This window comes from Citrus sinensis, chromosome 7 (genome assembly GCF_022201045.2).
Source record: "Citrus sinensis cultivar Valencia sweet orange chromosome 7, DVS_A1.0, whole genome shotgun sequence".
NCBI lineage: Eukaryota > Viridiplantae > Streptophyta > Magnoliopsida > Sapindales > Rutaceae > Citrus > Citrus sinensis.
The window spans coordinates 15,389,326-15,414,846 of NC_068562.1; the positions used below are offsets into that span (position 1 = coordinate 15,389,326).

At 36.0% G+C, this 25,521-nt stretch overlaps 2 protein-coding genes across 2 annotated transcripts; both read right to left on the bottom strand.

Moving 5' to 3' along the window:
* Nucleotides 1–9,660: 9,660 nt before the first annotated feature.
* Nucleotides 9,661–11,760, bottom strand: LOC127898833 (zinc finger BED domain-containing protein RICESLEEPER 1-like). Its single transcript, XM_052431326.1, has 2 exons — nucleotides 11,271–11,760; nucleotides 9,661–11,135 (listed from the first exon to the last, which is right to left on the bottom strand). Exons 1-2 carry the CDS (start codon nucleotides 11,758–11,760, stop codon nucleotides 9,661–9,663), a joined length of 1,965 nt encoding a protein of 654 aa, XP_052287286.1.
* A 9,994-nt stretch (nucleotides 11,761–21,754) lies between these two features.
* Nucleotides 21,755–25,315, bottom strand: LOC102628211 (putative leucine-rich repeat receptor-like serine/threonine-protein kinase At2g24130). The gene is made up of 2 exons (XM_015525644.3): nucleotides 22,615–25,315; nucleotides 21,755–22,240 (listed from the first exon to the last, which is right to left on the bottom strand). Exons 1-2 carry the CDS (start codon nucleotides 25,313–25,315, stop codon nucleotides 21,828–21,830), a joined length of 3,114 nt encoding a protein of 1,037 aa, XP_015381130.3. The 3' UTR covers nucleotides 21,755–21,827.
* Between the last annotated feature and the right edge of the window lie 206 nt (nucleotides 25,316–25,521).

Consider the following 25,521-nt stretch of genomic DNA (forward strand, 5'->3'; position numbering starts at 1 on the left):
AGTCTTCAACAGAAAGATCATTACGCCGACAAATATTACGAACGGCATCAACATGAACATAATCATCAATTTCAGGAGGTTTCCTAAGAGAAAAAATGTCCAAGCCATCATCGGAAGATCCTAGGATGTTGTCCAAGTCCGAATCATCAAATTCAATCAAAACTCCTCCAACTGTGGTGATTACTCGATTCTCTTTCTCCGCGGAACAATCCATGTTCGAGTAAAATACTTTCACCAAGTCGGGATACACATTCTCCTCAATCAACAATGCATCAATCCAACCAACATCTTCCAACAATTGAAATAAAGTTCTATGACTAATCTGGAGAGAATGTAAAACATCCGGTAAAACAAAGAAAGTGTTGAGTACCTCACGAGTCCGAAAGTTTTGTTGAAACCTTTTGATCAAGTGTTGCTTGTTCTGAAAGTGAATGGACTCAAAGGTGGATTGATTTGAGATGACCCTTGCTTCCCGTGGCTGTGTGGATGGTTGAACCGGCTCTTTGCCTTTTCTTCGAACCGGCCTAGAGCTTGACATAGTGATTTGGTTGATTTGGAGTTGAAAGAGATGAGGAAAATGATGATGATGAAGATTGAAAGTGATTTGGTGAAACAAATTGGATCAAAAACGGCTTGAGAGTGAGAAATCTAGAGAGAGAAAAATTCGGCTCAAAACCTAGGTTGGAATTGGGATCCAAGGATTTAGATGTTGAAAACGGGTTACAAGAATGGTTTTGTGATCTTAATGAGATGGGGAATGATTTTATTGATTCAATTTGATGTAAAAAAGAAAGAAAAGAATGGATTTTAGAGAGAAATCAAGAGAGGAGAAAACGGGTTTTAGAGAGATGAAGAACCGGTTTTCCGAATGCATGAGGAAGAGAATGAATATTTAGAAGGGGTCACGAATCCGGCTTGCCGGATCTTGATAACCGGCTTGCCGGTTAATGGGCAGCAACTTGAAAGCCGAAAACGGCTTGCCGAAAACCCAAATCCGGTAGCCCGGATATGGACCCAAGAGACATGACGAGAAAACGGCTTGCCGGTTTTTAAGAACCGGTTGGCCGAAAATGAACCCGAGACCAGCAATTGGAAATTCGGCTTGCCGGTTTCCTTAACCGGCTGGCCGGTTTCGAGGGATTTCAAACACAATTCGGTTTTCCGGATGTCTTGAACCGGAAATCCGGTTTTGTTCCAGTAAGCATGCATGAGAAATCGGTTTTTCCGGATTTGAAGAACCGGTAGACCGGTTATGAGGCAGAGATGAAGCATAGAAAATCCGGTTTTCCGGATTGAAGATCCGGTTGTCAGGAATGTGTTCCGAGAGAGAGATCAATGAGAAGAAATGTTTTTCCGGATGAATGGAAAGGGAAAAATTGCTAGCTCTTGTACTTATACTACACACCATTTTATTTCCGGCTTTAAAAATTGATTAATTTTAAATCATTTCGAGATTTAAAACTTTTCAATAAGCCATTTAATGCATGCAACATAAAATCATAAAATCATAACATTACAAGCATATCAAGCCATCTAATTTATGAACCATAAATCCATATGATAACAAGCATATCAAGTCAAGTAGAAAATCATGAATTAAGATTCAACATTCATCATTCCAAGCTCATGCCTTATCTTTATAAAATGCTCTTCACTAAGAGGTTTTGTAAAGACATCCGCAAGTTGATTTTCAGTGGAAACAAATTTAATCACAACATCCCCTTTTTGAACATGATCTCTAAGGAAATGATGTCTAATTTCTATATGCTTAGTTCTAGAATGCTGAATGGGATTCTTGGAAAGATTTATAGCACTAGTATTGTCACATAAGATAGGAATATGATCAAGTATAATGCCATAGTCTCTAAGGGTTTGTTTCATCCATAGAATTTGTGCACAACAACTACCTGCGGCAATATATTCTGCCTCGGTGGTTGAAAGCGCAACCGAGTTTTGTTTCTTACTAAACCAAGAGACAAGAGAATGACCTAAGAAGTGACATGTTCCACTAGTACTTTTTCTATCAACCTTATACCCAGCAAAATCGGCATCCGAATAACAAGTTAAATCAATATGAGTTCCTCTAGGATACCAAAGGCCAAGATTAATAGTGCCAATTAAATATCGAAAAATACGTTTAACAGCAAGCATGTGAGACTCTTTAGGACAAGATTGAAATCTAGCACACAAGCAAACACTAAACATAATATCAGGCCTACTAGCTGTCAAGTAGAGTAAGGATCCGATCATACCTCGATATGTCTTGATGTCAACTTCCTTACCTTTCTCATCTTTGTCCAGCTTGATGGTAGTGCTCATAGGAGTGCTTTTTGCCGTTCCATTTTCATAGCCAAATCTTTTGAGTAGATCTTTCACGTACTTGGCTTGGTTTATGAAAATTCCTTCCTCGTTTTGTTTGATTTGAAGACCAAGGAAGTACTTCAACTCTCCCATCATACTCATCTCAAACTCTTGGCTCATACATGATGAAAAATCTTTACACAACAACTCATTAGTAGAACCAAAAATAATATCATCAACATATATTTGAACAATAAGTATGTCTTGGTTCTTATGCTTAACAAAAAGAGTTGTGTCCGCTTTTCCCGTTGAAAAATCGTTATCCAACAAGAAATTTTTAAGCCTATCATACCAAGCTCTAGGTGCTTGTTTTAAACCATACAAAGCCTTTGATAACTTATACACATGATCTGGAAATTTTTCATTTTCAAAACCAGGAGGTTGTTTCACATAAACTTCCTCCATAATGTATCCATTTAAGAAAGCACTCTTGACATCCATTTGATACAAAATGAAATCCTTATGACATGCATATGCTAACAACATCCTAATGGATTCTAATCTTGCTACAGGTGCAAAAGTTTCATCAAAATCAATTCCTTCTTCTTGGTTGTAACCTTGAGCCACTAATCTAGCTTTATTTCTTACAACCACACCGGATTCATCCATTTTGTTTCTAAATACCCATTTAGTACCTATAATGGATTGATGTTCCGGATTAGGAACTAACTCCCACACATTATTTCTCTCAAATTGATTCAACTCCTCTTGCATTGCCATAATCCAAGATTCATCATTTTCCGCATCCGCAAAGGATTTTGGTTCAATTTGAGAAATAAATGCAGCATGCTCACATGTGTTTCTAAGAGATGATCTAGTGGTAACACCTCGTGAGGGATCTCCTAAAATTACATCCTTAGGATGAGAGGACACATACCTCCACTCCTTGGGGAGTGTTTGTGAAGTACCTTCATTTTGCTCTGCATTTGTTTCTTCATGATGTTCCTCTTGAATTCCAGGTGGTGTGTCTTCTTGGTTGCCATTTGATGCTTCTTCTTGTTGTTCTTCTTCTGCATTATCATCAACAACAACTTTCTCCGTAGAGGAGGGGTTAGACTCATCAAATGTAACATGCATAGATTCTTCCACAACTAAAGTTCTTTTGTTATAAACTCTATAAGCTTTGCTTGAATTTGAATAACCAAGAAAGATACCAACATCAGATTTTGGATCAAATTTACCAAGATTATCTTTTGTATTCAAAACAAAACATTTGCATCCAAAAACTTTAAAATAGCCAATGTTGGGTTTTCTATCTTTCCAAAGCTCATATGGAGTTTTATTAAGATTAGGTCTAATCAACACCCGGTTTAAAACATAACAAGCGGTGTTGACGGCTTCGGCCCAAAAATATTTAGGCAAAGAATTTTCATTCAACATGGTCCTAGCCATTTCTTGAATAGACCTATTCTTTCTCTCTACTACTCCATTTTGTTGTGGAGTCCTAGGTGATGAAAATTGATGTTCAATGCCAAAGTCATTACAAAAATTTTCAAAAGCATGATTTTCAAATTCTCCACCATGATCACTTCTAATACAAGTGATGGAGTAACCTTTTTCATTTTGAACCTTTTTACAGAAAATTCGAAATGCATCAATGGCATCATCCTTATTAGCTAAGAACAATACCCATGTGTATCTCGAATAATCATCCACAATTACAAATGCATAAAACTTGCCACTTAAACTAGCATATCTAGAAGGTCCAAATAAATCTATATGAAGCAATTGAAGTGGTTTTGAAGTGGAAACATAATTCTTGCTTTTGAAGGAAGTTTTGATTTGTTTTCCAAATTGGCAAGCTTCACAAGTTCTATCTTTTTGAAAATTGATTTTTGGAAGACCTTTTACTAAATCATTTTTCACGATTTTTGAAATCAAATCCATGCTTGCATGACCTAATCTTCTATGCCACAACCAACCATCATCATGCAATGCGGATAGACATTTATCATGTATTGATGCACAATTTATATTAATGGTATAGACATTAACACATCTATTTCCTACAAACAAGACTTTCCCATCACATGCATTCTCAATAACACATTTTGATTCATCAAAGATAACTCTATATCCTTTATCACATAATTGACTAATGCTAAGCAAATTGTGTTTCAAGTTTTCAACCAAACACACATTCTCAATGAGGGTAGAGGATACATTACCGACATTTCCAATTCCAATGATTTTTCCTTTTGAATTATCCCCAAACGAAACATCTCCACCATTTTCGATCTTGGTAAAGCTTGAAAACCAAGAATAATTCCCTGTCATGTGTCTTGAACAGCCGCTGTCCAAGTACCACTTATTCTTCTTCTTCTTTGATCCCTAAAAGAAAAATCTCAAGTTTTAGGTACCCAAACCTTTTTGGGTCCTTGAGAGTTAGCAATGGTTCCTTTTGGAACCCAAACACACTTCATACCGTAATAAGCATTTCTCTTTACAGCACATCTATTTTTCATATGGCCATCTTGATTGCAATAATGGCATACAATTTTATTGTTAATAGATGTATTCTTCACAAAATAACTCTTGTAAAATTTTTGTTTCAAATTCGGTTTATAACCTAATCCACTTTTGTCAAATACACATTTTTGTGAGTTTAGCAAATTGTCCAACATCTTTTGCCCATTTGTGAATCTTAACACAATTTCATTTAGCTCATTACTCTTCTTTCTAAGCATTTCATTCTCATTTTTCAAGTCATTCATGTGTGACTCTAAGTGCTCATGTGAAGTGCTAGAATTCTTGAGTAATGCAATACTATCATGCAATGTCTTATTTTCTAATTCTAAGCATGTAATCTTTGCACTAAATGAATCATTTTCATTCTTAAGCTCTATCATCTTCTTTTTAAGACTTATATTCTTTTTGCCAATCTTCATTAGCTCATCATGCAAATCATTAAAGGCATCATGCAATTCATCATATGTAGGAAGAACACTCACCTCATCAAGTTCATCACATGATTCTTCCCCAATGGCCATGAGAGCCAAATTTGTCATTTCTTGTTGCTCATCATCATCACTTGTTTCCTCTTCGCTATCATCCCATGTGGCCACCATAGCTTTCTTCTTGAGTTTGTTGAGAAGAGGACATTCCGGTCGTATGTGTCCGGGCTTCTTGCATTCATAACAAGTGATTGGCTCCTTCTTCTCCTTCTTATTCTTGTAGCCTCTAAACTTTCTCTGCTCATTATTCTTCTTGTAAAATTTTCTGAATCTTCTAGCTAACATAGCCAGCTCCTCATCATCCATTTCGCTTTCCTCATCACTCTCACGTTTTGAAGCCTTGAGAGCAATGTTCTTCTTCTTTTCCTCATGCCCTTTTTCAGCTGCCAAATCTTCTTCATATGAAATAAGAGAGCCAATTAAATCATCAATAGGTAACACATTTAAATCCTTGGCTTCCTCAATGGCAGTCCTTTTTGGTCTCCATTCCTTAGGTAGAGACCTAATGATTTTCTTGACTTTCTCGCTATTTGAAAAAGTCTTTCCTAGGGCTCCTAGAGTGTTCACTATGTCCGTGAATCTAGTATACATAGAGTACACATTTTCATTTTGTTCCATTTGGAACAATTCGTATTGTCGAGTGTACCTACTTATTTTAGATTCTTTCACTTGGTTCGTGCCTTCATAGACAACCTCAAGTTTGTGCCAAATCTCATTAGCACTTTCGCAACTAGACACTCTATGAAACTCTTTCTTATCTAGTGCACAAAACAAGGCATTCATGGCCTTGGAATTTAGAGAAGCTTTTCTCTTTTCGAATTCATTCCAATCCCGTGAAGGTTTTGGAATATCTTCTCCGACTTCATTTTTGGTCAAGGGCATGAAAGGACCATCATTAACGATTTCCCAAATCTCATAATCTAAGGCTTGCAAGTAAATTCTCATCCTAGTTTTCCAATATGGGTAATCGTTTCCATCAAAGTAAGGTGGTCTAGTGGTGGACTGCCCTTCCCTAAATGTGGAATCATTTTGAGTTGCCATTGATCTTTAGCTCTAGATGGTTAAATCTAAATAAGAGCACCTTGCTCTGATACCAAATGAAATACAAGTGTGCAACCCAAGAGGGGGGTGAATTGGAATTTTAAAAATTTATCCTAACAAATCCACACAACAAGCAATCTAATGTCTTAACAATAATTGAAAATAATAAGTTCAATAATAGCGCAATAATTAAAGAGTAAGGAAGAAGAAAAACAAACACACGAATTTTTACGTGGTTCGGCAATCCCCGCCTACGTCCACGCCTCCAAGCGATCCAAGCTCGAGGATTTCACTAACCAAGCCTTTCCGAGGCTTCAACCGAATACAATTGACTTCGAGGTGTCAATAAACCTTTACAATGAAGAGATTATCTCCCAATCTCTCCACTCAAGTGTTTCACTCACTCAAATTCTTACAAATGAAATGAAGAAATGAAGATTACAATAAATCTCACTCAATGAGTAGATATACAATGATGAAGAACAATGAATGATTCAATGTTTTGTGTTTGACAAGTTGAAGGCTCAAGATATCACGTGTGCTTTTTGTTCTTGCTTGTTGGAGAGCTTCAAAATGAGTTGGATTTGAGTTCTTATAGCTTGAGCTCGAAAACTAGCCGTTACTCACATTCTGGGCTAACCGGTTTGCCGTTTAATGGAATCCGGTAAGCCGGATTTATGTTACCGTTAAGGCAAAATTCAAAATTTTGCCTAACCGGCTTGCCGGTTTCAGGAATCCGGTAAGCCGTTTTCGTTCTGGTGCTTTCTGCCTCGAATTCGGCCTGCCGTTTATCAGTATCCGGTAAGCCGCTTGCTACAGTAACTGCTACAGTAAAATATTTCCCGAAATTTACAGTTTAACCCCAAAACTTTATAAAACTGTAGTATGGCCCAAAACGTTATAAAAGTTTGCAAATAGGTCCAATTTCAGAATTTTAAATAATGCTTTCTCAAACCCACAACTTTCTGAAATTATGACTTCGCCCAAACTTTATGAAATTATAGAATGGCCCAAAAATATTTAAATAATTTCAAATAGGTCCAAATCCGAAATTTAAAATACTATCAAAGATTTTAAAATTACTTTCATTTTAGTCCAAAATGCTTTAATTCCATAACATCATTTTCTTATTATAAAAGCACAATTCATAAATCTTTACTTAATAAATACATGTGGTTTGTTATCATCAAAATCAATATTTATAGCCATATAGGCTAACAAGATCTTGTTTGAGCGGTCCTAACCAAAGATAGGTTCTCAATTGGCGAGTACAAAAGCTTTCTGCCGGGAAAATTAGACTTTTGGAGATTATGGAGAAGATAAATTCTAATGCCTACAGACTAAAACTTCGTAGTCATATTTGCACTGCAGATGCATTCAACCTCAAACATCTTATTCATTTTAGAGGTGATCATGATGCAGATGTTGTTACTGATAGGGGTGGGCAAAATCGGGTTCGAGTCGGGTTCGGATCAACCCGATCGGGTTTCGGGTTAGTCGGGTTGGATAAAAATCGATCCGAACTCCACCCGAACTTAAAACCCGATCCGAGCCGATCCGAATTAAATTCGGATCGAATTCGGGTTAATTCGGGTTCGGATTAAATTCGGATTAATTCGAGTTCAGATTAAATTCGGGTTAAGTCAGGTCGGGTGTAATCGGATCGGATTCGGATTAGTTCGGGTTCGGATTAAATTCGGGTTATTCGGATCAATTCGGGTCAATTCGGATTATAATTAATTTGGCAATTGGGGAGGTGAAATTAGGAAATTAATTTATTATAATTTTATTGTATTTTTTCTATTTTTTTTATTCTTTTTGCCATGGGGACCTCGGGAGATACAGACATAGTACAACCGTTTAAAAGAAACCAAAATTTGACAACATGTATAAAAAAATTTATAGAGACGGACAGAAGATTTGCATTATTGCCCAACATTTATAAAACAAGGGATTGATTCATTACTTAGTTATAATAATTAACCAAACTTTGACAACATTTATCTAATCCAAAAGACAAACACAGCAAACGTAAGGGATTGATTCATTTTCATTCTGGCAAAGTGGCAGTAACAATATGAACGTGCATGTCATTTATAAAACAAGCATTTGTGCCTTGTGCACTTGCAGAATTTGTCAATACAAAGAAATACTCACATTCTGGCAATAACAGAATTTGTGCATTTGCAGACTATTTAAACCAACCCAACTTGTCAATACAAAGAAAAATCTTCAATGGAGTATGTCATCAATGCTTTAAGCTATAACAAATACTCATACCTCTGCCATTTAATAATGAAAAAAGTTGAACTATCATGTGCATCCTATAACCAAAATTCCAAATAATATATGCATGGATTCTAACCAAAATTCCAAATAATCTAAGCTGGATTCTAATCTTCCTTTTTTCTCAGAATTTTTCAATTGGTTTCTTTTCCACTCTTGTCACCTTGCTAACTAAGACATTTCTCTCCCACCTTCCTTGTCCTCCCTCATTCATCCATCTATTCATTTCAACCAACAAAAAAAGAAAACTACTCTAGAATTAAATTCAAATGATTCAAAATTAAAAATTAACACAAAGCATAAAATTAAAATTAACACAAAGTTTAAATTTAATAGTCTCCATCCAAAGCGCAATGTCCAATTCTAAAATCTAAACATTAATCTTTAGAACACAAAATTAAACATAATTAAATAGTTTCCATTTTCCAAAACACAAATGACAAAGTTCCAAAATCCAAAACACAACAAAGTTTAAATGTAAATCTAGATCAACTTCCTCCACGGCTCCACCATTCCTCGCAAGCACTTTGACAACTTTTAACTTCAATTTCTTATACTCCAAGTTGAAGAATTGAAGCATATATCCCCTAGGGAAAAATTGAAAAAATATGCCCAAGTAATACCATTCCATCAATTTCAATGTGTCTAAAATAAATAAAACAATTATAATATTACAATTTGAATTAAAACTTAAAAATTAAAACTATAACAACTATTGTCTATTATTATAGTGTAAATTACAACCTAAACATATAATATGAAATTATAAATAATAATATATATTAAGAATTACCTTTCAAATATCCATAACACCCATATCAGCGCTCACTGTTTCCACCGTTGAAGCTTGTGATCTTACAAACTCTTTAAAATGTCAAAAAAAAAATGAAATTAGTAAGTAACTTAAGTACATGTAGATGCTATTTATAAAGTTATAATACATCTTAACTTTATAAAATATGAGAAAAATATTACCTTCTTGTAGCTCCATATGGAATATCTGCTCTTTAATATCTTCCTAAAGGTTGTAGACAAGATTAGCAAAAAGTTTAGCTTGTAACCAATTTTCGGTACATATCAATGCCTCAACCATACAAGGGGTCAAAGAACTCCGATATTCGTCAATGACGCGACGCCCTGTGCTAAAGGCAGATTCAGATGCCACTGTGGAAATAGGAACAGCGAGGACATCCCTTGCAATTTTCTCTAATATCGGATACTTCGATCCATTAACCTTCCACCAAAGCAAAACATTGAGCTTAAGATTGCTCGGATCTTCAACTAGGTCACTCAAATATCGTTCCACCTCAAATACTACTCTCTTGCCCTCATTCTGAACAAACACTTTCTGAGCATACCCAAAGAAAGGGCGAGAAACTCGGAAAATGTCATCACCATCACCACTAGGACCCTTCGGCAAACCAACATCAGTTGTAAAATAAGGAGAATAACTTGTACCACCATAGCTGCCGCTAGGAACACTCTCACTACACATCGATGGTGTGGAACTAGAGCACATTGCACTATATGTATCATAAATCTCATTCAACAAATCTTTCACTGCTTTGGTCATTTCTTCAACTTTCCAACCATCATTGGCAAAAATGATCTCAAAAATATGTTTGGCAAAATCCATTTTAGCTCGTGGATCAAGAATAGAGGCAACAATCAACATTTTATTTATCTTCCCTGAAGACTCCCAGTATTTATCAAATTTTTCCCTCATTTGATACGCCATAGCCACCACCCAAGTATCTCTACTTCCCTCTAATGCAGTCAATGAGCTCTCAATTAAACCAATGGTATCATAATAAAGATTAGAAGTCACACTCAAAGAAGCAGAAAATAACAATGTGGCATCATAAAATACCTTCAAAAACTTCACAATTCGCACTACACTCTCCCAATCCTCAGGTCCAGGCGGGCCCACCCTCTTAACGTTACTTTCTTTCTCGAGAAAATATGCCTCATACGATTTATCCACCTCTGCCATTCTATCAAATGCTGCTTGAAACTTCAACGCAGTCATCAACATTAAATAGGTGGAATTCCACCTAGTAGGACAATCCAAAACAACCGTTCCATTTGGACATTTCACTTGTTGAGCACACTGTTTAAATGCTTGTAGCCTCGTTGTGGAGGATCTCACATACTTCACAGCATTCTGGATGGCGGCAACACTAGCATGCAATTCATTTAACCCCGAAACAACAATCAAGTTCAAAATATGTGCACAACAACGCACATGCATATACTGACCCGCCAATACAATTGCATCATCATTCCTCCAAGCAAGTAATTGCATAGTCACATAATTAACAGCAACATCATTTGTACTGGCATTATCAACAGTTATTGCAAAAAATCTCTCTATCCCCCAATCTTGTAAACAAGCTACAATCTTTTTACCGATCATTTTCCCTCTATGATCTTCAATGACACTGAAACTAATAATCCTTCTGTTCAAACACCAGTCACTATCAATAAAATGAGCTGCGATCACCATGTAGCTCATGTTTTGAACAGAAGTCCATAAATCAGTGGTAAGAGACACTCGTTGTTTGTTGTTGCAAATCAAACTCTTCAACATTATCTTTTCTTCCAAAAATAAATCCATAACATCCCTACCAACAGTTCTCCGAGATGGCATAACAAACTGTGGAATGGCTACACTACAGAAATGCCTGAACCCTTTGTTATCCACAAAACTAAGTGGCAACTCACCCATAATGATCATTTTGGTGACTGCCCTTCTACAAGCGTCTTGACTCCACCCTTTAGCCAAAACCATATTACTTGCATTTCCTTCCCCACCCTCAGTTGTCAAGTTTTGTTGACTTCCTTCTTGTTGTTCCCGGAATGTCTTGTATGCAAGGCAAGCCAGTATATGATTTCTCATATTTGTAATCCCATCACGCCTTGAATGACATTGATATTGTCTACCACAATAGTTGCACTTGCATTTGTTTGGATTGTCCTCGAGCAAAGTAAAATGATTCCACGTCGCAGATCTTTTCTTCATCGCTGGTCTTTTCCGCTTTGCCTTTTGAGTTCCTTCCATTTGAACACTTTGATTGTCATCATCACTTATTGAATTCGATCTTGAGTGTCCAGACATCTAAACATACAAATAAATAATTATTAATCATTAATTCATAAATTAAAACACAAAAAGACTATTAAAAAAATCTACTTAATAGTTAGTATTACAAATTGATTCAAATAATTGTTAATTTAATTTTATGAAACTTTTTGAAATAGATATTTCCAATTTTCCACCATAATGTTTATATATGATCAAGAATTCAAGATGCATATTCCATAAAAGAAAACCAAGAAATTAATGTAATTATTTAATTTATAATATCTAATTATCCATTGGCCAAAATAATATAATATTAATTACATATCCGTATCTTAAATTCTTAATTCTTATTATGCCCACATTATATGTAGTTAACCACTTAATATTTACTTATTGGTTAATGGTTATCATGCAATTAATTAAATTGATTAATTATTTATTGAAGTTGAAACTTGAAACTACTGCAATTAAATTGGTTAATGGTTAATTTTTTGTTGAAGTTGAAACTATTCTACAAATACACATATCATATGACATATACAATTATAATTTATATTGTAACATAATATTTATTTTTAATTTTTAATCTAACATTATACTATTCATACAAAAAATCAATTATTAATTAATAACAGAAAATTAATGCCAGATTATTTTCATTTTATTGATAAAATTTAACAATATATAATTAAAAATTTAACATACAAAATTACAATTAACATTTCTCATATAACATATAACAAATAAAAATTATAATTAATCATTAATGCATATATAATTATATAATATATACCACCTTTTAAATAACTTTAAAAGCCAGATTTGCTGTCTTGCTCTCTTGCTTTGCTTATTCGGGCTTCAGCCTTCAAGCCTTCAAGTTCCAATTCCAAACTTCCAAATTTCCAATTCCAAAACAGAGAGTGAAGAGAGTCAGAGAGACAAAGACCTTTTGAGACTGGAGGCTGGATCCGTGACCCGTGAGGCGTGACCGTGAATGGGTGTGGTGGCCGGATGTCAACACTCAATAGCCGTGACCTGTGGATGCCAATGGTGGAGACTCGAGTGGATCGGAGGCAGCTTGCTGGGTGGATCTTCAATCGGACTGAGTTATGGTGGAGTGGAGGATTCAAGGCGTGGATCTGGCGCTTGGTTGCAGCAGATCTGTAGATCGGGTCATGATCTTCGCGAATCAGCTTCGGCTTCGGTTGGGGTCGTTCTCGGAAGTGGTTGCAGGCTGCGTGTGGTGGCCGGTTGAAGCTAGCTCCGTGAACTGTGCGTGTGTGTTTGCTGCGCGTGGTGAGTGACGAAGGCTGTGACTCTGTGAGGCGTGAATGAGCGTGGGACAGTGGGTTGGCTGTTGCCTGCTTATGCTTGACGGCTGCTGGTTTCAGTGATTTTTGTGTGACACTGTGACAGTGAGGGTTTGTGAATTGTGATAGTGATACCGTGAGTGAGGGTTTGTGACTGTGAGTTGTTACTTGTTACTTTGCTTAATTGCTTTGCTTGTGTTGTTTTCTTAGTGAATTATTGAATTGTTTTGTAACTTTTGTTGCGGTGAATACTGAATAGTTTGGAGTGAATTGACTGAATTCTTGAATTGTTTTATTGCGGTGAATACTTTGTGAAATGTGAATTACTGTAAATCCGTGAGTCTGTACTCTATACTGTGATCTGTATTTTGTTTCTGTGAGAGTGTGAGTTACTGATTCAATGCATGTACTCGAGTGAGATGTGAATGTGCCATGTGTGTGTCTGTGTGATATTGTAAGTGTAAATCTGTAATTTTTGCCCACGTATTTTTTTTTTGTCTCAACCCAATCGGGTTTTCGGATCGGATCGGGTTTCACCCGATCCGATCAGGTTGAGACAATTTCACCCAATCGGATTTTGTTGACCACCCAATTCGATCCGAACCCAAAATTTTTCGGATCGGGTTGGGTCAGGTCTGATAATTTGCCCACCCCTAGTTACTGATAATCTGAATTCGAGTGTGAATTCTCTCTAACCTGGGAGGAATGATGTAGATTAGGAATCCTCATCATAGTTGGATTAGTTTTTCTTATTGTCTAAAATTAATTATTCTTTTCTTACTAGTTTAGGACATTGTTTTCCTTTCTAGTTTAGGACTTTATTTTTCCTTTTTCTTCATGGTTTAGGATATTTACTACTAGTATAAATATCCATCTCTTATAGTGTTTGAAGGCAGATCCAAATTCAATAATATTTTTAGATTTCAAATCTTTGTGTGAGTATTTGAGTTTATCTAATTCTCAGTATTCTGCAGAATCAACGAGTTTTAAGCCCCTAAATTCGTGGTATTCTTTTGAATCAATACAAATTTAGTTTGTTCTTTTATTTCAGTTTTCTCTAGAATCAATAGAATATTTGGAACATTAAACTTCCGCTACATCTTATAATAAAAATCTATGATAAGAGTTAAGTGGTCAGGTTTGGACGTCCAAATTTGATGCAATTTGGATTTGAACCAGAATCAAAGTTGTACAGTAGTAGACAATTATTATACAATAATGTATATAATTTTAACTCTAGTTCATATAAAATCCGGACATCTGGACCTGAGCACCACTATAAGTCATAATAAATATAATCATATATTTCTCTTTGCTAAAATAATAGAAATAATTCCATTATTTTTGCAAAGTTAAAAGATAATATCCTTTTTAGTAGTATATAGTTATAGAGAGAAACTTATGAGGAGTATTGTCTCCTCTGTAGCATTGCTCTTTTTGAAAAACATTAGCTTGCACATTTCAAATTTTATTGTAAGGAAAGTTGTTTTTGATGGGATAATGAAAGTGTTGAAAAAATTTATGCTGCTATGACCTCTTTTGGTCGGGGCTTAAATTTGAAGAATTGAGACTCATAGTGTCCGTGTAGTGATATGAGATAATGCACCTGTGAAATTACAAATGTATACTCTTCTACTACTCAATGCTGTTGAACAGTTTAAAGTTTTAAGTATTTGATGTATACTCACCCAACAATTGCATGTTCGAATTTAATCACTTAAGTAGATGTGACTTTCTTGTCTATCAGCTGGCATTGTTTTATTGGTGATGTTGTGGGAAGATATTCGTTGACTAGAATGACTCATGAAGCTAAATTAGTTTTATTTGTTGTTATTTTTTTAAGATTATGACTACTTCTTCATGTTATTCTCCTACACTTAGTTATTATGCTCAAATGTAGTAGATTTTTCTTGTCTCATAAGCCTCCTTTGTTCCAGTGCCTGCAGTGCATTTAACAATTCTGCCAAGGTAATACTTGACAGATCTCTTGAGTTTTCCAAAGATGAAATTATAGCCTCAAACTTTTCAGGAACTTTGACTAGGATTTTTTGAACAACTCTAGAATCAGAAAAATCAGTGCCAATGAGTCTTATCTTGTTGACAATCTCAAAAAGTCTATTAGAATATTCCTGAATTGTTTATTATTCTTTCATCTTTTGCATCTCAAATTCTCGGATCAAATTCAGCACTTGCATCCCTTTGACCCTTTAATTTCCTTCGTATTCTTGCTTTAAAAAATTCCAAATTTCCTTGGCTATTTTGAGCATAATTATTCTAGAAAAAATGGTGGTTGAGATTGCTGCAAACAAGGTTGCTTTTGCTTTTGATTTTCTTTACTTCATCTTTTTTTTAATTTCTGATTTATGCAAGAGTTGGATTGTTTAGCAAGGGTGGAACTTCATATATTTGTTCAACAACTTCTTGCAGATCATTAGCATCAAGATAAGCCTCTATTCTAATAGCCCACACTTGATAATTTGTTCCATCAAACACTGGAGGTGCAATTGCAGTGAATGGATTTTCTGAATTCATTTTGGAAAGGTTTTGTGTTTTTGGGAAGATAGGTGATAATTGTTTAGGAATTGTGTTCAAGCTTTCTCAATCTCACAGGTCCCTAAAGATTAGAACTCTGATACTATTATGTTGGATATAAAGATAATGAGAGAAGGATGATTTTGTAGACTGCTGAGTTATGTTTATATCCAACATAATAGTAGCAGAGCTCTAATATTTAGGAACCTGTGAGATTGAGAAAGCTTGAACACAACTCCTAAACAATTATCACCTATCTTCCCAAAAACATAAAACAACAAAGGTGGCAAAAATAAGAAAAAACATAACAAAGACAACAAGCTTGGAGGTTCTACAAACAGTAAAAAAAATAGCCAAAGCAGCAACACTCAAGTATTTCCACCTTACTCTTACTGCAAAAAAACCAATCATCTACAAAATAAATGTTGGTGGAGGCCAGATGCAAAATGTCACAAGTGTGGTCAGTTAGGGCACGTGGAAATGATATACAAGACTCAACAACAGTAAAGAGAAGCCAAGATGATTGAGGATCAACCCCAAAAAGGACAATTGTTTGTGGTATCATGTTTTGCCACCAATAACTCCACAGAGAGTTAGCTTATAGATAGTGGTTGTACAAACCACATGACTTATGATCGAGAGCTCTTCAGGGAGCTTGACGCGACTACTATTTCCAAAGTCAAAATTAGAAATGGGGCACACATTGCAGTAAAAGGCAAAGGAAGAGTAGCGATTGAAGGCGATACAAGTCTTAAATTGATATCTGATATTTTATATGTTTCTTAAATTAATCAAAATCTTTTGAGTGTTAATCAGTTATTATAAAAATGCTATAAGGTGCTACTTGAAGACAAGAACTGTGTGATCAAAGATGCAAAAGACAGAGAAGTATTCAAAGTCCAAATGAAAGGCAAAAATTTGCCTTGGATTTGATTAAAGAAGAGCAGGCTTCTGTACATAGAGAAGATAACAATACAGTGCTTTCGCACAAGAGGTTAGGGCATTTTCATCATATTGCTCTACTCTACATAAAGAATAACAATCTAGTCAAAGGCTTGCCTGAATTAGAGGATGGGTCTCTTAAATGTGTTGCCTGTCAGTATGGAAAGCAAACCAGGATTTCGTTTTGACAAAATAAGGCCTGGAGGGCCATAGAGAGGTTGCAATTAATACACACAAATGTGAGAGGACCAATGAAAACACCATCTTTGAATAACAGTAAGTATTATATTATTTTCATTGATGATTACTCAAGAATGTACTAGATTTATTTTATGAAGCTTAAATATGAGGTTACTGACATCTTTGTGAAGTTTAAAGTTTGGGTTGAAACTCAAAGTAGATGCAAGATGCAGGTGATCAGGTCCGATAATGGAACGGAATATACCTCTGAAAAATTTAACAAGTTTTGTGAAGATGCAGGCATTGAACATCAATTGACAACACCTTACACTCCTCAATAAAATGGTGTTGTGGAAAGGAAAAACCAGACAATAATGGAGATGGCAAGATGCTTACTTCATGAGAAAAGGTTGCCGAAGAAATTTTGGGTTGAGGCCGTAAACACTGCAGTTTTTTTATTGAACAAACTGCCAACAAAAGCTTTACAGAAAAAGACTCCATTTGAAGCATGGTATGGCTACAAACCAAAGCTGCTTAATCTGAAGATATTTGGTTGTCTATGTTTCTCTTATCCCTCAAGTTAAGAGAGACAAATTAGACAAAAAAGCAGAACCTGGGATTTTTGTAGGCTATAGCTCAACCTCAAAAGCCTATATGATTTACTTACCGCAAAGCAACAAAGTAATTGTCAGCAGGGATGTTCAATTTTTTGAGTTAGATAACTGGAGTTGGGAGAATGACAAGAAGCTTGAGGTTGATGAGGAGAATGATGATACGGACGATGAAAATGTTAGAGGAACCAGATCAGTCTCCGACATCTATCAGAGGTGTAATATTGTTGTAATGAAGCTTGCAGGGTATGAAGAAGCTGCAAATGATCATAAGTGGATAACTGTAATGAAGGACGAGCTAAAGATGATTGAAAAGAATCAGACATGAGAGTTGGTAAACAGACCTAAACACAAGAAAGCTATAGGAGTCAAGTGGGTTTACAGGACCAAGCTCAATCCTGATGGTTCCGTAAACAAGCATAAGGCAAGACTTGTTGTCAAGGGATATACCCAGATGTTTGGGGTAGATTTTTCTGAAACTTTTGCCCCTGTTGCCAGGTTAGATACCATAAGGATGTTGCTCGCTCTTCTTGCACAGCAAGGTTGGGTTATAAACCAAATGGATGTCAAATCGGCCTTTTTGAATGGATACTTGGAGGAAGAAATTTTTGTGGAGCAACCTGAAGGGTTTGTTTTTCCAGGATAAGATGAGAAGCTATATCGACCAAAGAAAGCCCTGTACGGTTTAAAACAAGCACCAAGGTCCTGGTATAGCAGAATTGACACACACTTAGTAAACTTAGGCTTCGAAAAAAGTCTAAGTGAATCTACTTTATATATCAAGAAGGCTGGTAATGAAATACTTGTGGTATCTTTGTATATTGATGATCTACTTGTTATAAGAAATAGTAAGAAGTTGATTGACATGTTTAAAGAAGAAATGAAAGATGTCTTTGAAATAACAGACCTTGGGAGGATGACATTCTTCCTTGGTATGCAGGTACATCAAAAGGAAAATGAAATATTTCTATGCCAACAAAAATATGCAAAGGAAGTTCTCAAGAAATTCAACATGGTAGAGTGCAAGCCAACTGCAACTCCAATTAATCAAAATGAGAAGTTTTGCAAAGAAGATGGAGCTGAAAAAATGGATGAAAGGCTCTACAGGAGCCTAATAGGCTGCATAATGTATTTAACTGCAACCAGACCAGATATCATGCATGCAGTGAGTTTGCTATCAAGGTATATGCACTGTGCCAGTGAAATTCATTTTCAGGCAGCAAAAAGAATTCTTAGATATGTTAAGGGCATAATTGATTATGGAATAAGGTTTAGTCAAGTTCAAAACTTCAATCTTTATGGATATTCTGATAGTGATTGGGCTGAATGTGTTGACGACATGAAAAGCACATCAGGTTACTGTTTTAGCTTTGGTTCTGGAATTTTTCCATGGTGTTCTAAGAAGCAAGAAGTCATAGCTCAATCCACAGCAGAAGCAGAATACGTAGTTGCTGCTGCTGTTGCTATGAATCAAGCTCTTTGGATCAGGAAACTCAAGACAGATTTGCACATGGAACAACAAGAAGGCACACAAATATTTATGGACAACCAAGCTGCAATTTCAATTACTAATAATCCAGCGTTCCATGGCAAAACAAAATACTTCAAGATAAAACTTTATTTTCTAAGAGAGGTACAAAGAGAGGAGAAGGGCAGGTGATTTACTACAAAACAGAAAATCAAAGTGCTGACTGTTGGTGTATAAATACTAATGCTATTGGTGTCAATGTGCAAGTGTACACAACAAGTAATAAAGTGATGAGTATTCAAGATCGTCTCCACAGGGATTAATGTTATCAGATTTGCTACAGCAATCTTAACGGTGCAGATTTTGTGTCTAAATTAAGATAAATAATTAATGAAACTAATTTACTAATTAAAATAAAAACACAATAAATAAAATGCAACAAAGTAGATTATCATGTCAAACTCAAGGATAAAAACAACAAGAATATACAGTAGTTGAGTGAATAAACTCTCTTAATGGTCTTGACTATTTTCTAATGGTTGGCTCGGTTGCTGCAGTATTTGCTACAGCACTGGGCAGAATCCTTATGTATCCTCAACCGTCGCATATTGGATATCTTATATCTATATGCAACCTAACAGTGATCAGTTGCTATGCCAACATAAGATATAGCATTACACGCTTAGGTTCTATTTATCCTACAAGGTGAATCCTTATGTCTAGTTCATCACTAATCTTAAATCAAGCATGACCCTTTTGGGACTCAAGTAAAACTCAATCCGGGAAACTCAATTTAAGATCAAGTATTGTTCTGATATGTTCCACTAAGATATGCCCTTTTGCGGCTCTTCATTAGCTAGTATCATTAAATGGGTGATCAACCAAAATAACGAATAAAATAAATACTATCAAAACAAACTGCTACAGCAAACATGCAACAACACATATTTCTAGTCAATAAACCATCAAGATTGTTTATCACTCAACTACAAATAAATTTAGTTCATAGTTTGTAAAAGAAAAATAAAGAATAAAGTTTCAGCCATGAAACACATCCCCATGAATAAATAGAAAACACGAAAACAAGAGAATGATAAGAAGAATTGAGCTCCCAATTGATCTCTACAATTTTTCCTCTTGTCTAGCCTTCAATCTCTCTCTTGAATCTTGTTTTTTTTTTTTTTTTGTTTCTTTGTGTTTTTCTCCTTGGGTGACAGCCCTCCCTTTTCCTTATGATGTGTGCTTCTTTTATAGTTGAAAATTAGGGTAAACGGAAGCCTAGGTCGCGCATAAGTCAGATTAGGAAACTGCAGATCGCAATTCCGCAAGTATCCCGCACGAAATTTTCTCTGTCGTTGTTCCAGGATTGCTACAGCAACGGCTACAGCAATGGTTGCTACAGCAACGGCTATAGCAACTGCACTGTTCCAAATTTGTTTCAATTCTTTTATAGCTATGTTCTTCCTCCTTTTTGCCAGCCTATTGCATCAACATTCCTTCCATAAATTATAAGCTTCTGGAAACCTACAATTATACACACAATTTAAGCACAAATTACTTTAAATTAAGCAAAACTCATTAAGACTAAACTAAAATGACTATTTATGCAAAATGTAACAAAAATGCAATAGAAACATATCATTTACTCTCTAAGTAATATTAATTTAAGTCTAAAAGTGCCATAATAACTCTCATTTCATAGAGTTATCACTGACATCTTAACAAAAGCACTTCCAAAGATTAGATATGAATTCTTGAGGCAAAAACTTGGTGTATGCAGCTCTAGAGTCAAGGAGGAGAATGTTGACTAGAATGACTCATGAAGCTAAATTAGTTTTATTTGTTGCTATTTTTTAGGATTATGACCACTTCTTCATGCTATTCTCCTGCACTTAGTTATTATGTTCAAATGTAGCAGATTTTTCTGCACTTTAATTTTTATTATGCTGTATAAATAGATGATTTTGTTGCTCAATAAAACATAACTCAGCAGTCTACAAAATCAGCCTTCTCTCATTATCTTTATATCCAACAGTAGTGCACTAGAAAAGTTTCTGGTTAGCATTTAGCAATAAGAAGGTGTCTTCAAGGACATTCATCTGATGATTAAGTACTTACATTGACAATGAAGGAGGTTACTTCTTCTATATTCGTGACTTCAATGGTCACAACACAACCACAATTTGATTTTACTTGCTGATTATGAAAATATCCCATCATAACTGGAAAGTGAATTGGAGCCTTGTGTCACAGATCACTACATTTTTAGCTTATCATCGTTGTGGTTATTTGTCTTTACAGCTTTGGCATTTTCATTGTTATTATAATGGTGCTTATTATATTCATTACAACTTTATCATGCTAAATCATCTAAGGAAAGTACCCACAAGTATTACGATTACAACATGCTTGCGGAAGTTGTTGTTCTATTGATTACAAGATAGTTGAGCTAATAATTGCCTCATTTCCCCTTCTCTTTTTCTTTATTCATTTATGTTTTGATCGTTGGTAGAAAGTTATATTAATTTCCCATTTGTACTTAACTTTATCATGCTAAATCATCTTTCAGTCCCAATTGGAAAGTGCACCATGCCATTTTTGTTTATGGATATCTTATTTCAGTTTTTGGAGAGGAGAGATGATGTCACTTGAGCCAAAGAGAGGCAGAAAGGCATCATGCTTCAAAACTACACTATGATTATTTTCAAATTTTTCAAGCTTGTGGATTGCAGATAGCAATTATATCTTCTAGATGTAAAGCATTCATCTTACTGGGCATGTGCTTTTCTTCGATATTAGTTTATGAAACGCATACAAGTTAATGCCTTTATTATTATGATGAATAAATGAATTTGTCTTGTAACTCTGGTGAAATCTCTTAAGTGGTCTATCTGTTTTTGAAATATTATGTCCAGATAATTTGTGCTGGTTATTCTGATTCCCTGATACTACGTCACTTGATCAAATGATAAGAAAATCCCTATGCAAGTATCAATCTTAAATTATTGTAGACAACTAATGCATTACCATGTGTTGTACAAGAAATTGTGTAAACCGTTAGTCATCGCCTAGATTAGAATAAGAAATTCCAAGCGAGGAGGCAAATGTTGCAGTGGTATCACCACCAAGGTACCTCTTCAGGCGATCCAAATCATCAGCAGCATCGAGCATTGTTGGTCTAGTAGAGGGGGATTCTTGAGTGCAAAGAATACCCAACTCAATCAATTCTCCAATTGCAACATCCCACATTCTTTTCACTTCAGGGGACTGGTCTCTTGAAGCTCTCAACAGAGAAGAGTCAATAACTTTTTCCAACCTTCCATGGTAGTGATTCTTCACCCATTTATGCAGGCTTAGCCCGCCAGCAAACATGTCGTCTGTTGGTCTTCTTCTAGTCACCATCTCAAGGACTAGGATTCCGAAGCTATAGACATCTCCTTTTGTTGATGTATTAGATCCAAATCCGTATTCTGGATAATAAAGAGCACAAAGAGTAACTTGAGGATATTTTGTTTTTCATGGGACAAATAGAAAAATAAGGAAGCTCAGTTACATACTTGGTGCTGTTTCATGAGGCTTCTAGAAATATCAAGTTTAGTTGAGTTTTGCTGTTACCTGTTCAATTTTGTTTTATTTTTTATTATTTCTGTTTCTTTTGTAGTCGGAAAAGGAGTCTAACACGACAAAGACAATGATTGTTTCTTCTGCAATTAAAATATGTAAATGTTTTTTTATGAATGTATCAACTTGTGCTTTAAGAAGGAAGTTAAAGGGTTAATCATTTCTAATATTTTATTTCTTTTTTATTGTTTCTAGTATGCAGGTGCAAAGGAAACATCTGTACCTGGTGCCATGTATCCGATAGAGCCACATAACATATTTGCGGTAGAGTTTCCCATGTTCTCAGCTCCATCATTTCCCACTCCAACTGTCATCACCAACTTTGCAATACCAAAATCAGAAACCAGGGCTGTCATGTCATCGTTGAGAAGAACATTGCTTGGCTTTAGATCACAGTGTATAACTCTTACAGGAGAATGGTGGTGCAGATAGGCCATCCCTTCAGCTATGTCACTGCAAATATTTACCCTTTGGAGGAGGGTCAAATCTGAGGAACCCGAACCAAACTCTGTCTCTGAATGTGGATACAGATGGCTATCCAAGCTCCCATTTGCCATGTAAGGAAGAACAAGAGCCTTAAAATCAGGTAGACTGCATGCAGTTATAATCCTCATGAGGTTTCTGTGGCGAATCCTCTTTAGAACTTGACATTCTCTGTTAAAACTCTTTGTAAAATTACCAGATTGCAACTGTAATACCTTGACTGCTATGGCTGTTCCATCTTGAAGGATTCCTTTATAAACACGTCCGTAGCTACCTGTCCCAAGTAGTCTCTGCTCATCAAACTCTGCAGTGGCCTCTAACAGTTCTCTGTATGTAATTCTTGGGAAATTGTGCATCAGTTCTGGAGTTATTGGCTTGCTTCTTGTTTCAGATTTGCCTGATGAAATTATTAATTTGATGCGGTGGATCCCAGTCACCAAGCATATTGTTGATAAGAAAGCTGATATGCTTATGACCAAAACGAATATTATAAAGTACATGCGTGTATGGAGCCAATGCTGCTTTGGAGGGCAAATGGGCATGCCAGGAACTGTCCCACAGAGATGCTGGTTGCCTACGAATGACATTTTTGTTGCTGAATTAAAGATACCTCCAGAGGGAATCATACCTTTAAACTCGTTAAAAGAGAGATTGATGAAGGTAAGGGTGTGAATTTTGTTGAGGCTTATTGGGATAATCCCTGATAAGTGGTTTCCTGAAACATCTATTGCTTCGAGGTTCTTTAGATCACCTAGTGAATCTGGAAGGTTCCCCTGGAGAGCATTGTGTGATATATTTATCAACCTCACTGCAATGCAGTTTGATATCTGAATGAAGATATTTCCAGTGAATTTGTTTGATGAAAGGTCTATTTCTTGAACATTTTCCAGTTTGCTAAGCTCAATTGGCAAAGGCCCTTCAAGTTGATTGTGTGAGAGGTTTAGAAATATTCTGATTTCCCGTATACCTGATATTTCTGCAGGAATGCTCCCAGTCAATCTATTGTAGGACAAGTCCAGCTTGTACAAATCTGTGCACCGTCCTAATGTTGGAGGTATTGATCTTGAAAGTTGGTTGTTGTTGAGAAACAATGAATAGATTTGAACCAAATTTCCTAGACTTACTGGGATTTCCCCGGAGAGTTTGTTGAACGATAGATCAAGCAGACCCAGATGATGTAGTTTACCTAATGCTGCCGGAATTTCACCAGAGAATAAGTTGTGTGATAAGAAAAGCTGCTCCAATTGCGACAACCAACTAATCTCTGCTGAAATGGTTCCACTCAGAAGATTAGACGACAAATTCAGTGAAATGAGATTGGAAAGGTTCCCTATATGTGGAGGAATTGATCCTGTGATCTTGTTTTCTTGCAGTAACAACTGTGTCAGATTAAGTCTGCCTATGGAATCAGGCAATGTTCCTCCGAGGTCCATACCAGCCAATTCAAGCTCCTCTAAATCAGTGCAATTTCCCAGGGAGTTGAAGAAGGGGTCCAGATTGGTGTTGTCATCGTGACTAACCATATTATTATAGGACAAGTGGAGATATGTGAGGGATGGCAGCTTGCTCATGATATCTGAAGGCAACTCACCAGAAAGATGATTATACTCCACATCCAAATTATACATCGAAGTATTAATCAAAGATGCAGGGAGCTGTCCTGTAAGTTGATTGTTATATAAACTGAGGGTCCATAGGTTTGGACAATTTCCAATTTCTTCTGGAATCTTGCCCGTGAAAAAGTTTTGGGATAGGTCTACATTTCTAAGTGAAGTGCAGTTATGAAAGAACGAAATTGGAAGCATTCCTGTTAAATTGTTGTCATGAAGAGTTACCAAAGTGAGGTTAGAAAGAAGGGCCAAGGACTCTGGAATTTGACCGTGTAAATTATTCCCATCAAGCTGAAGATGGCGAAGGCGTCTGAGTTTGGAAAATTCAGGTGGAATGGCTCCAAAAAGGTGATTGTCAACAAGCATGAGGACTCGGAGGCCAGTGAGATTCGAAATGTAAGGCGAGAGAGGTCCAACCAGACCACAGCGTTGCAGATTTAGTTCAGCAACGCGGTGATAGCTTCTATCGCAAGTAATACCAGTGAAGTTGCAAACATCAACAGCCTGCTCCCAATTAGCTAGCGTGGAATTTGAATCAGATATTACGGTGCTTTTGAATGCCAGAAGAGCAGCCTTGTCTGTAAGCAAAGAGTGGCGAGTGTGCTGGTGATGATTCAAACCTGCATGAGCAGAACATAGAGCCAAATGCTGGAGTAGAAGTAGAAGAATCGTCTTAATGAAGATCATGCTTGAGTTAGTGTAAGAGCCCAAAAAAGTTTTATGAGAGCCTATTGTCTTTTTCTTTTGCAAACATCCTGTTAGTAGTTGAAAGCAAAAGTTTTTAACAGAGGAAGAGTTGACAACTATTAAAGAATGAGCAAGATAAAGCATTAGGTGTTCGCATGTGATTGAAGATAGAAAAAGATATTTTCAAACGATAAATTCTATCGAGGCCATGATAGGTAAAGAGAATAAAGCACTGTCTTCATCTTCATCATGATGTGAAGGAAATAAAGCACTATCTTCATCTTCATCATGATTTTATTGCAACCATGCATGATGAGTAGATTTTCCACTCAACTCAAATGGATGCTCCA

Excerpts from the sequence above, each read along its gene's own strand:
- LOC127898833 (XM_052431326.1), bottom strand. The coding sequence starts at position 11,760 with ATGTCTGGACACTCAAGATCGAATTCAATAAGTGATGATGACAATCAA. Across the intron at positions 11,136-11,270 it reads GCCATCTCGGAGAACTGTTG|CTCATTTTATTGATAGTGAC; the intron begins GTAGGGATGTTA and ends TGGTGATCGCAG.
- LOC102628211 (XM_015525644.3), bottom strand. The coding sequence starts at position 25,315 with ATGCTTTATCTTGCTCATTCTTTAATAGTTGTCAACTCTTCCTCTGTT. Across the intron at positions 22,241-22,614 it reads TATCGGATACATGGCACCAG|AATACGGATTTGGATCTAAT; the intron begins GTACAGATGTTT and ends TTTATTATCCAG.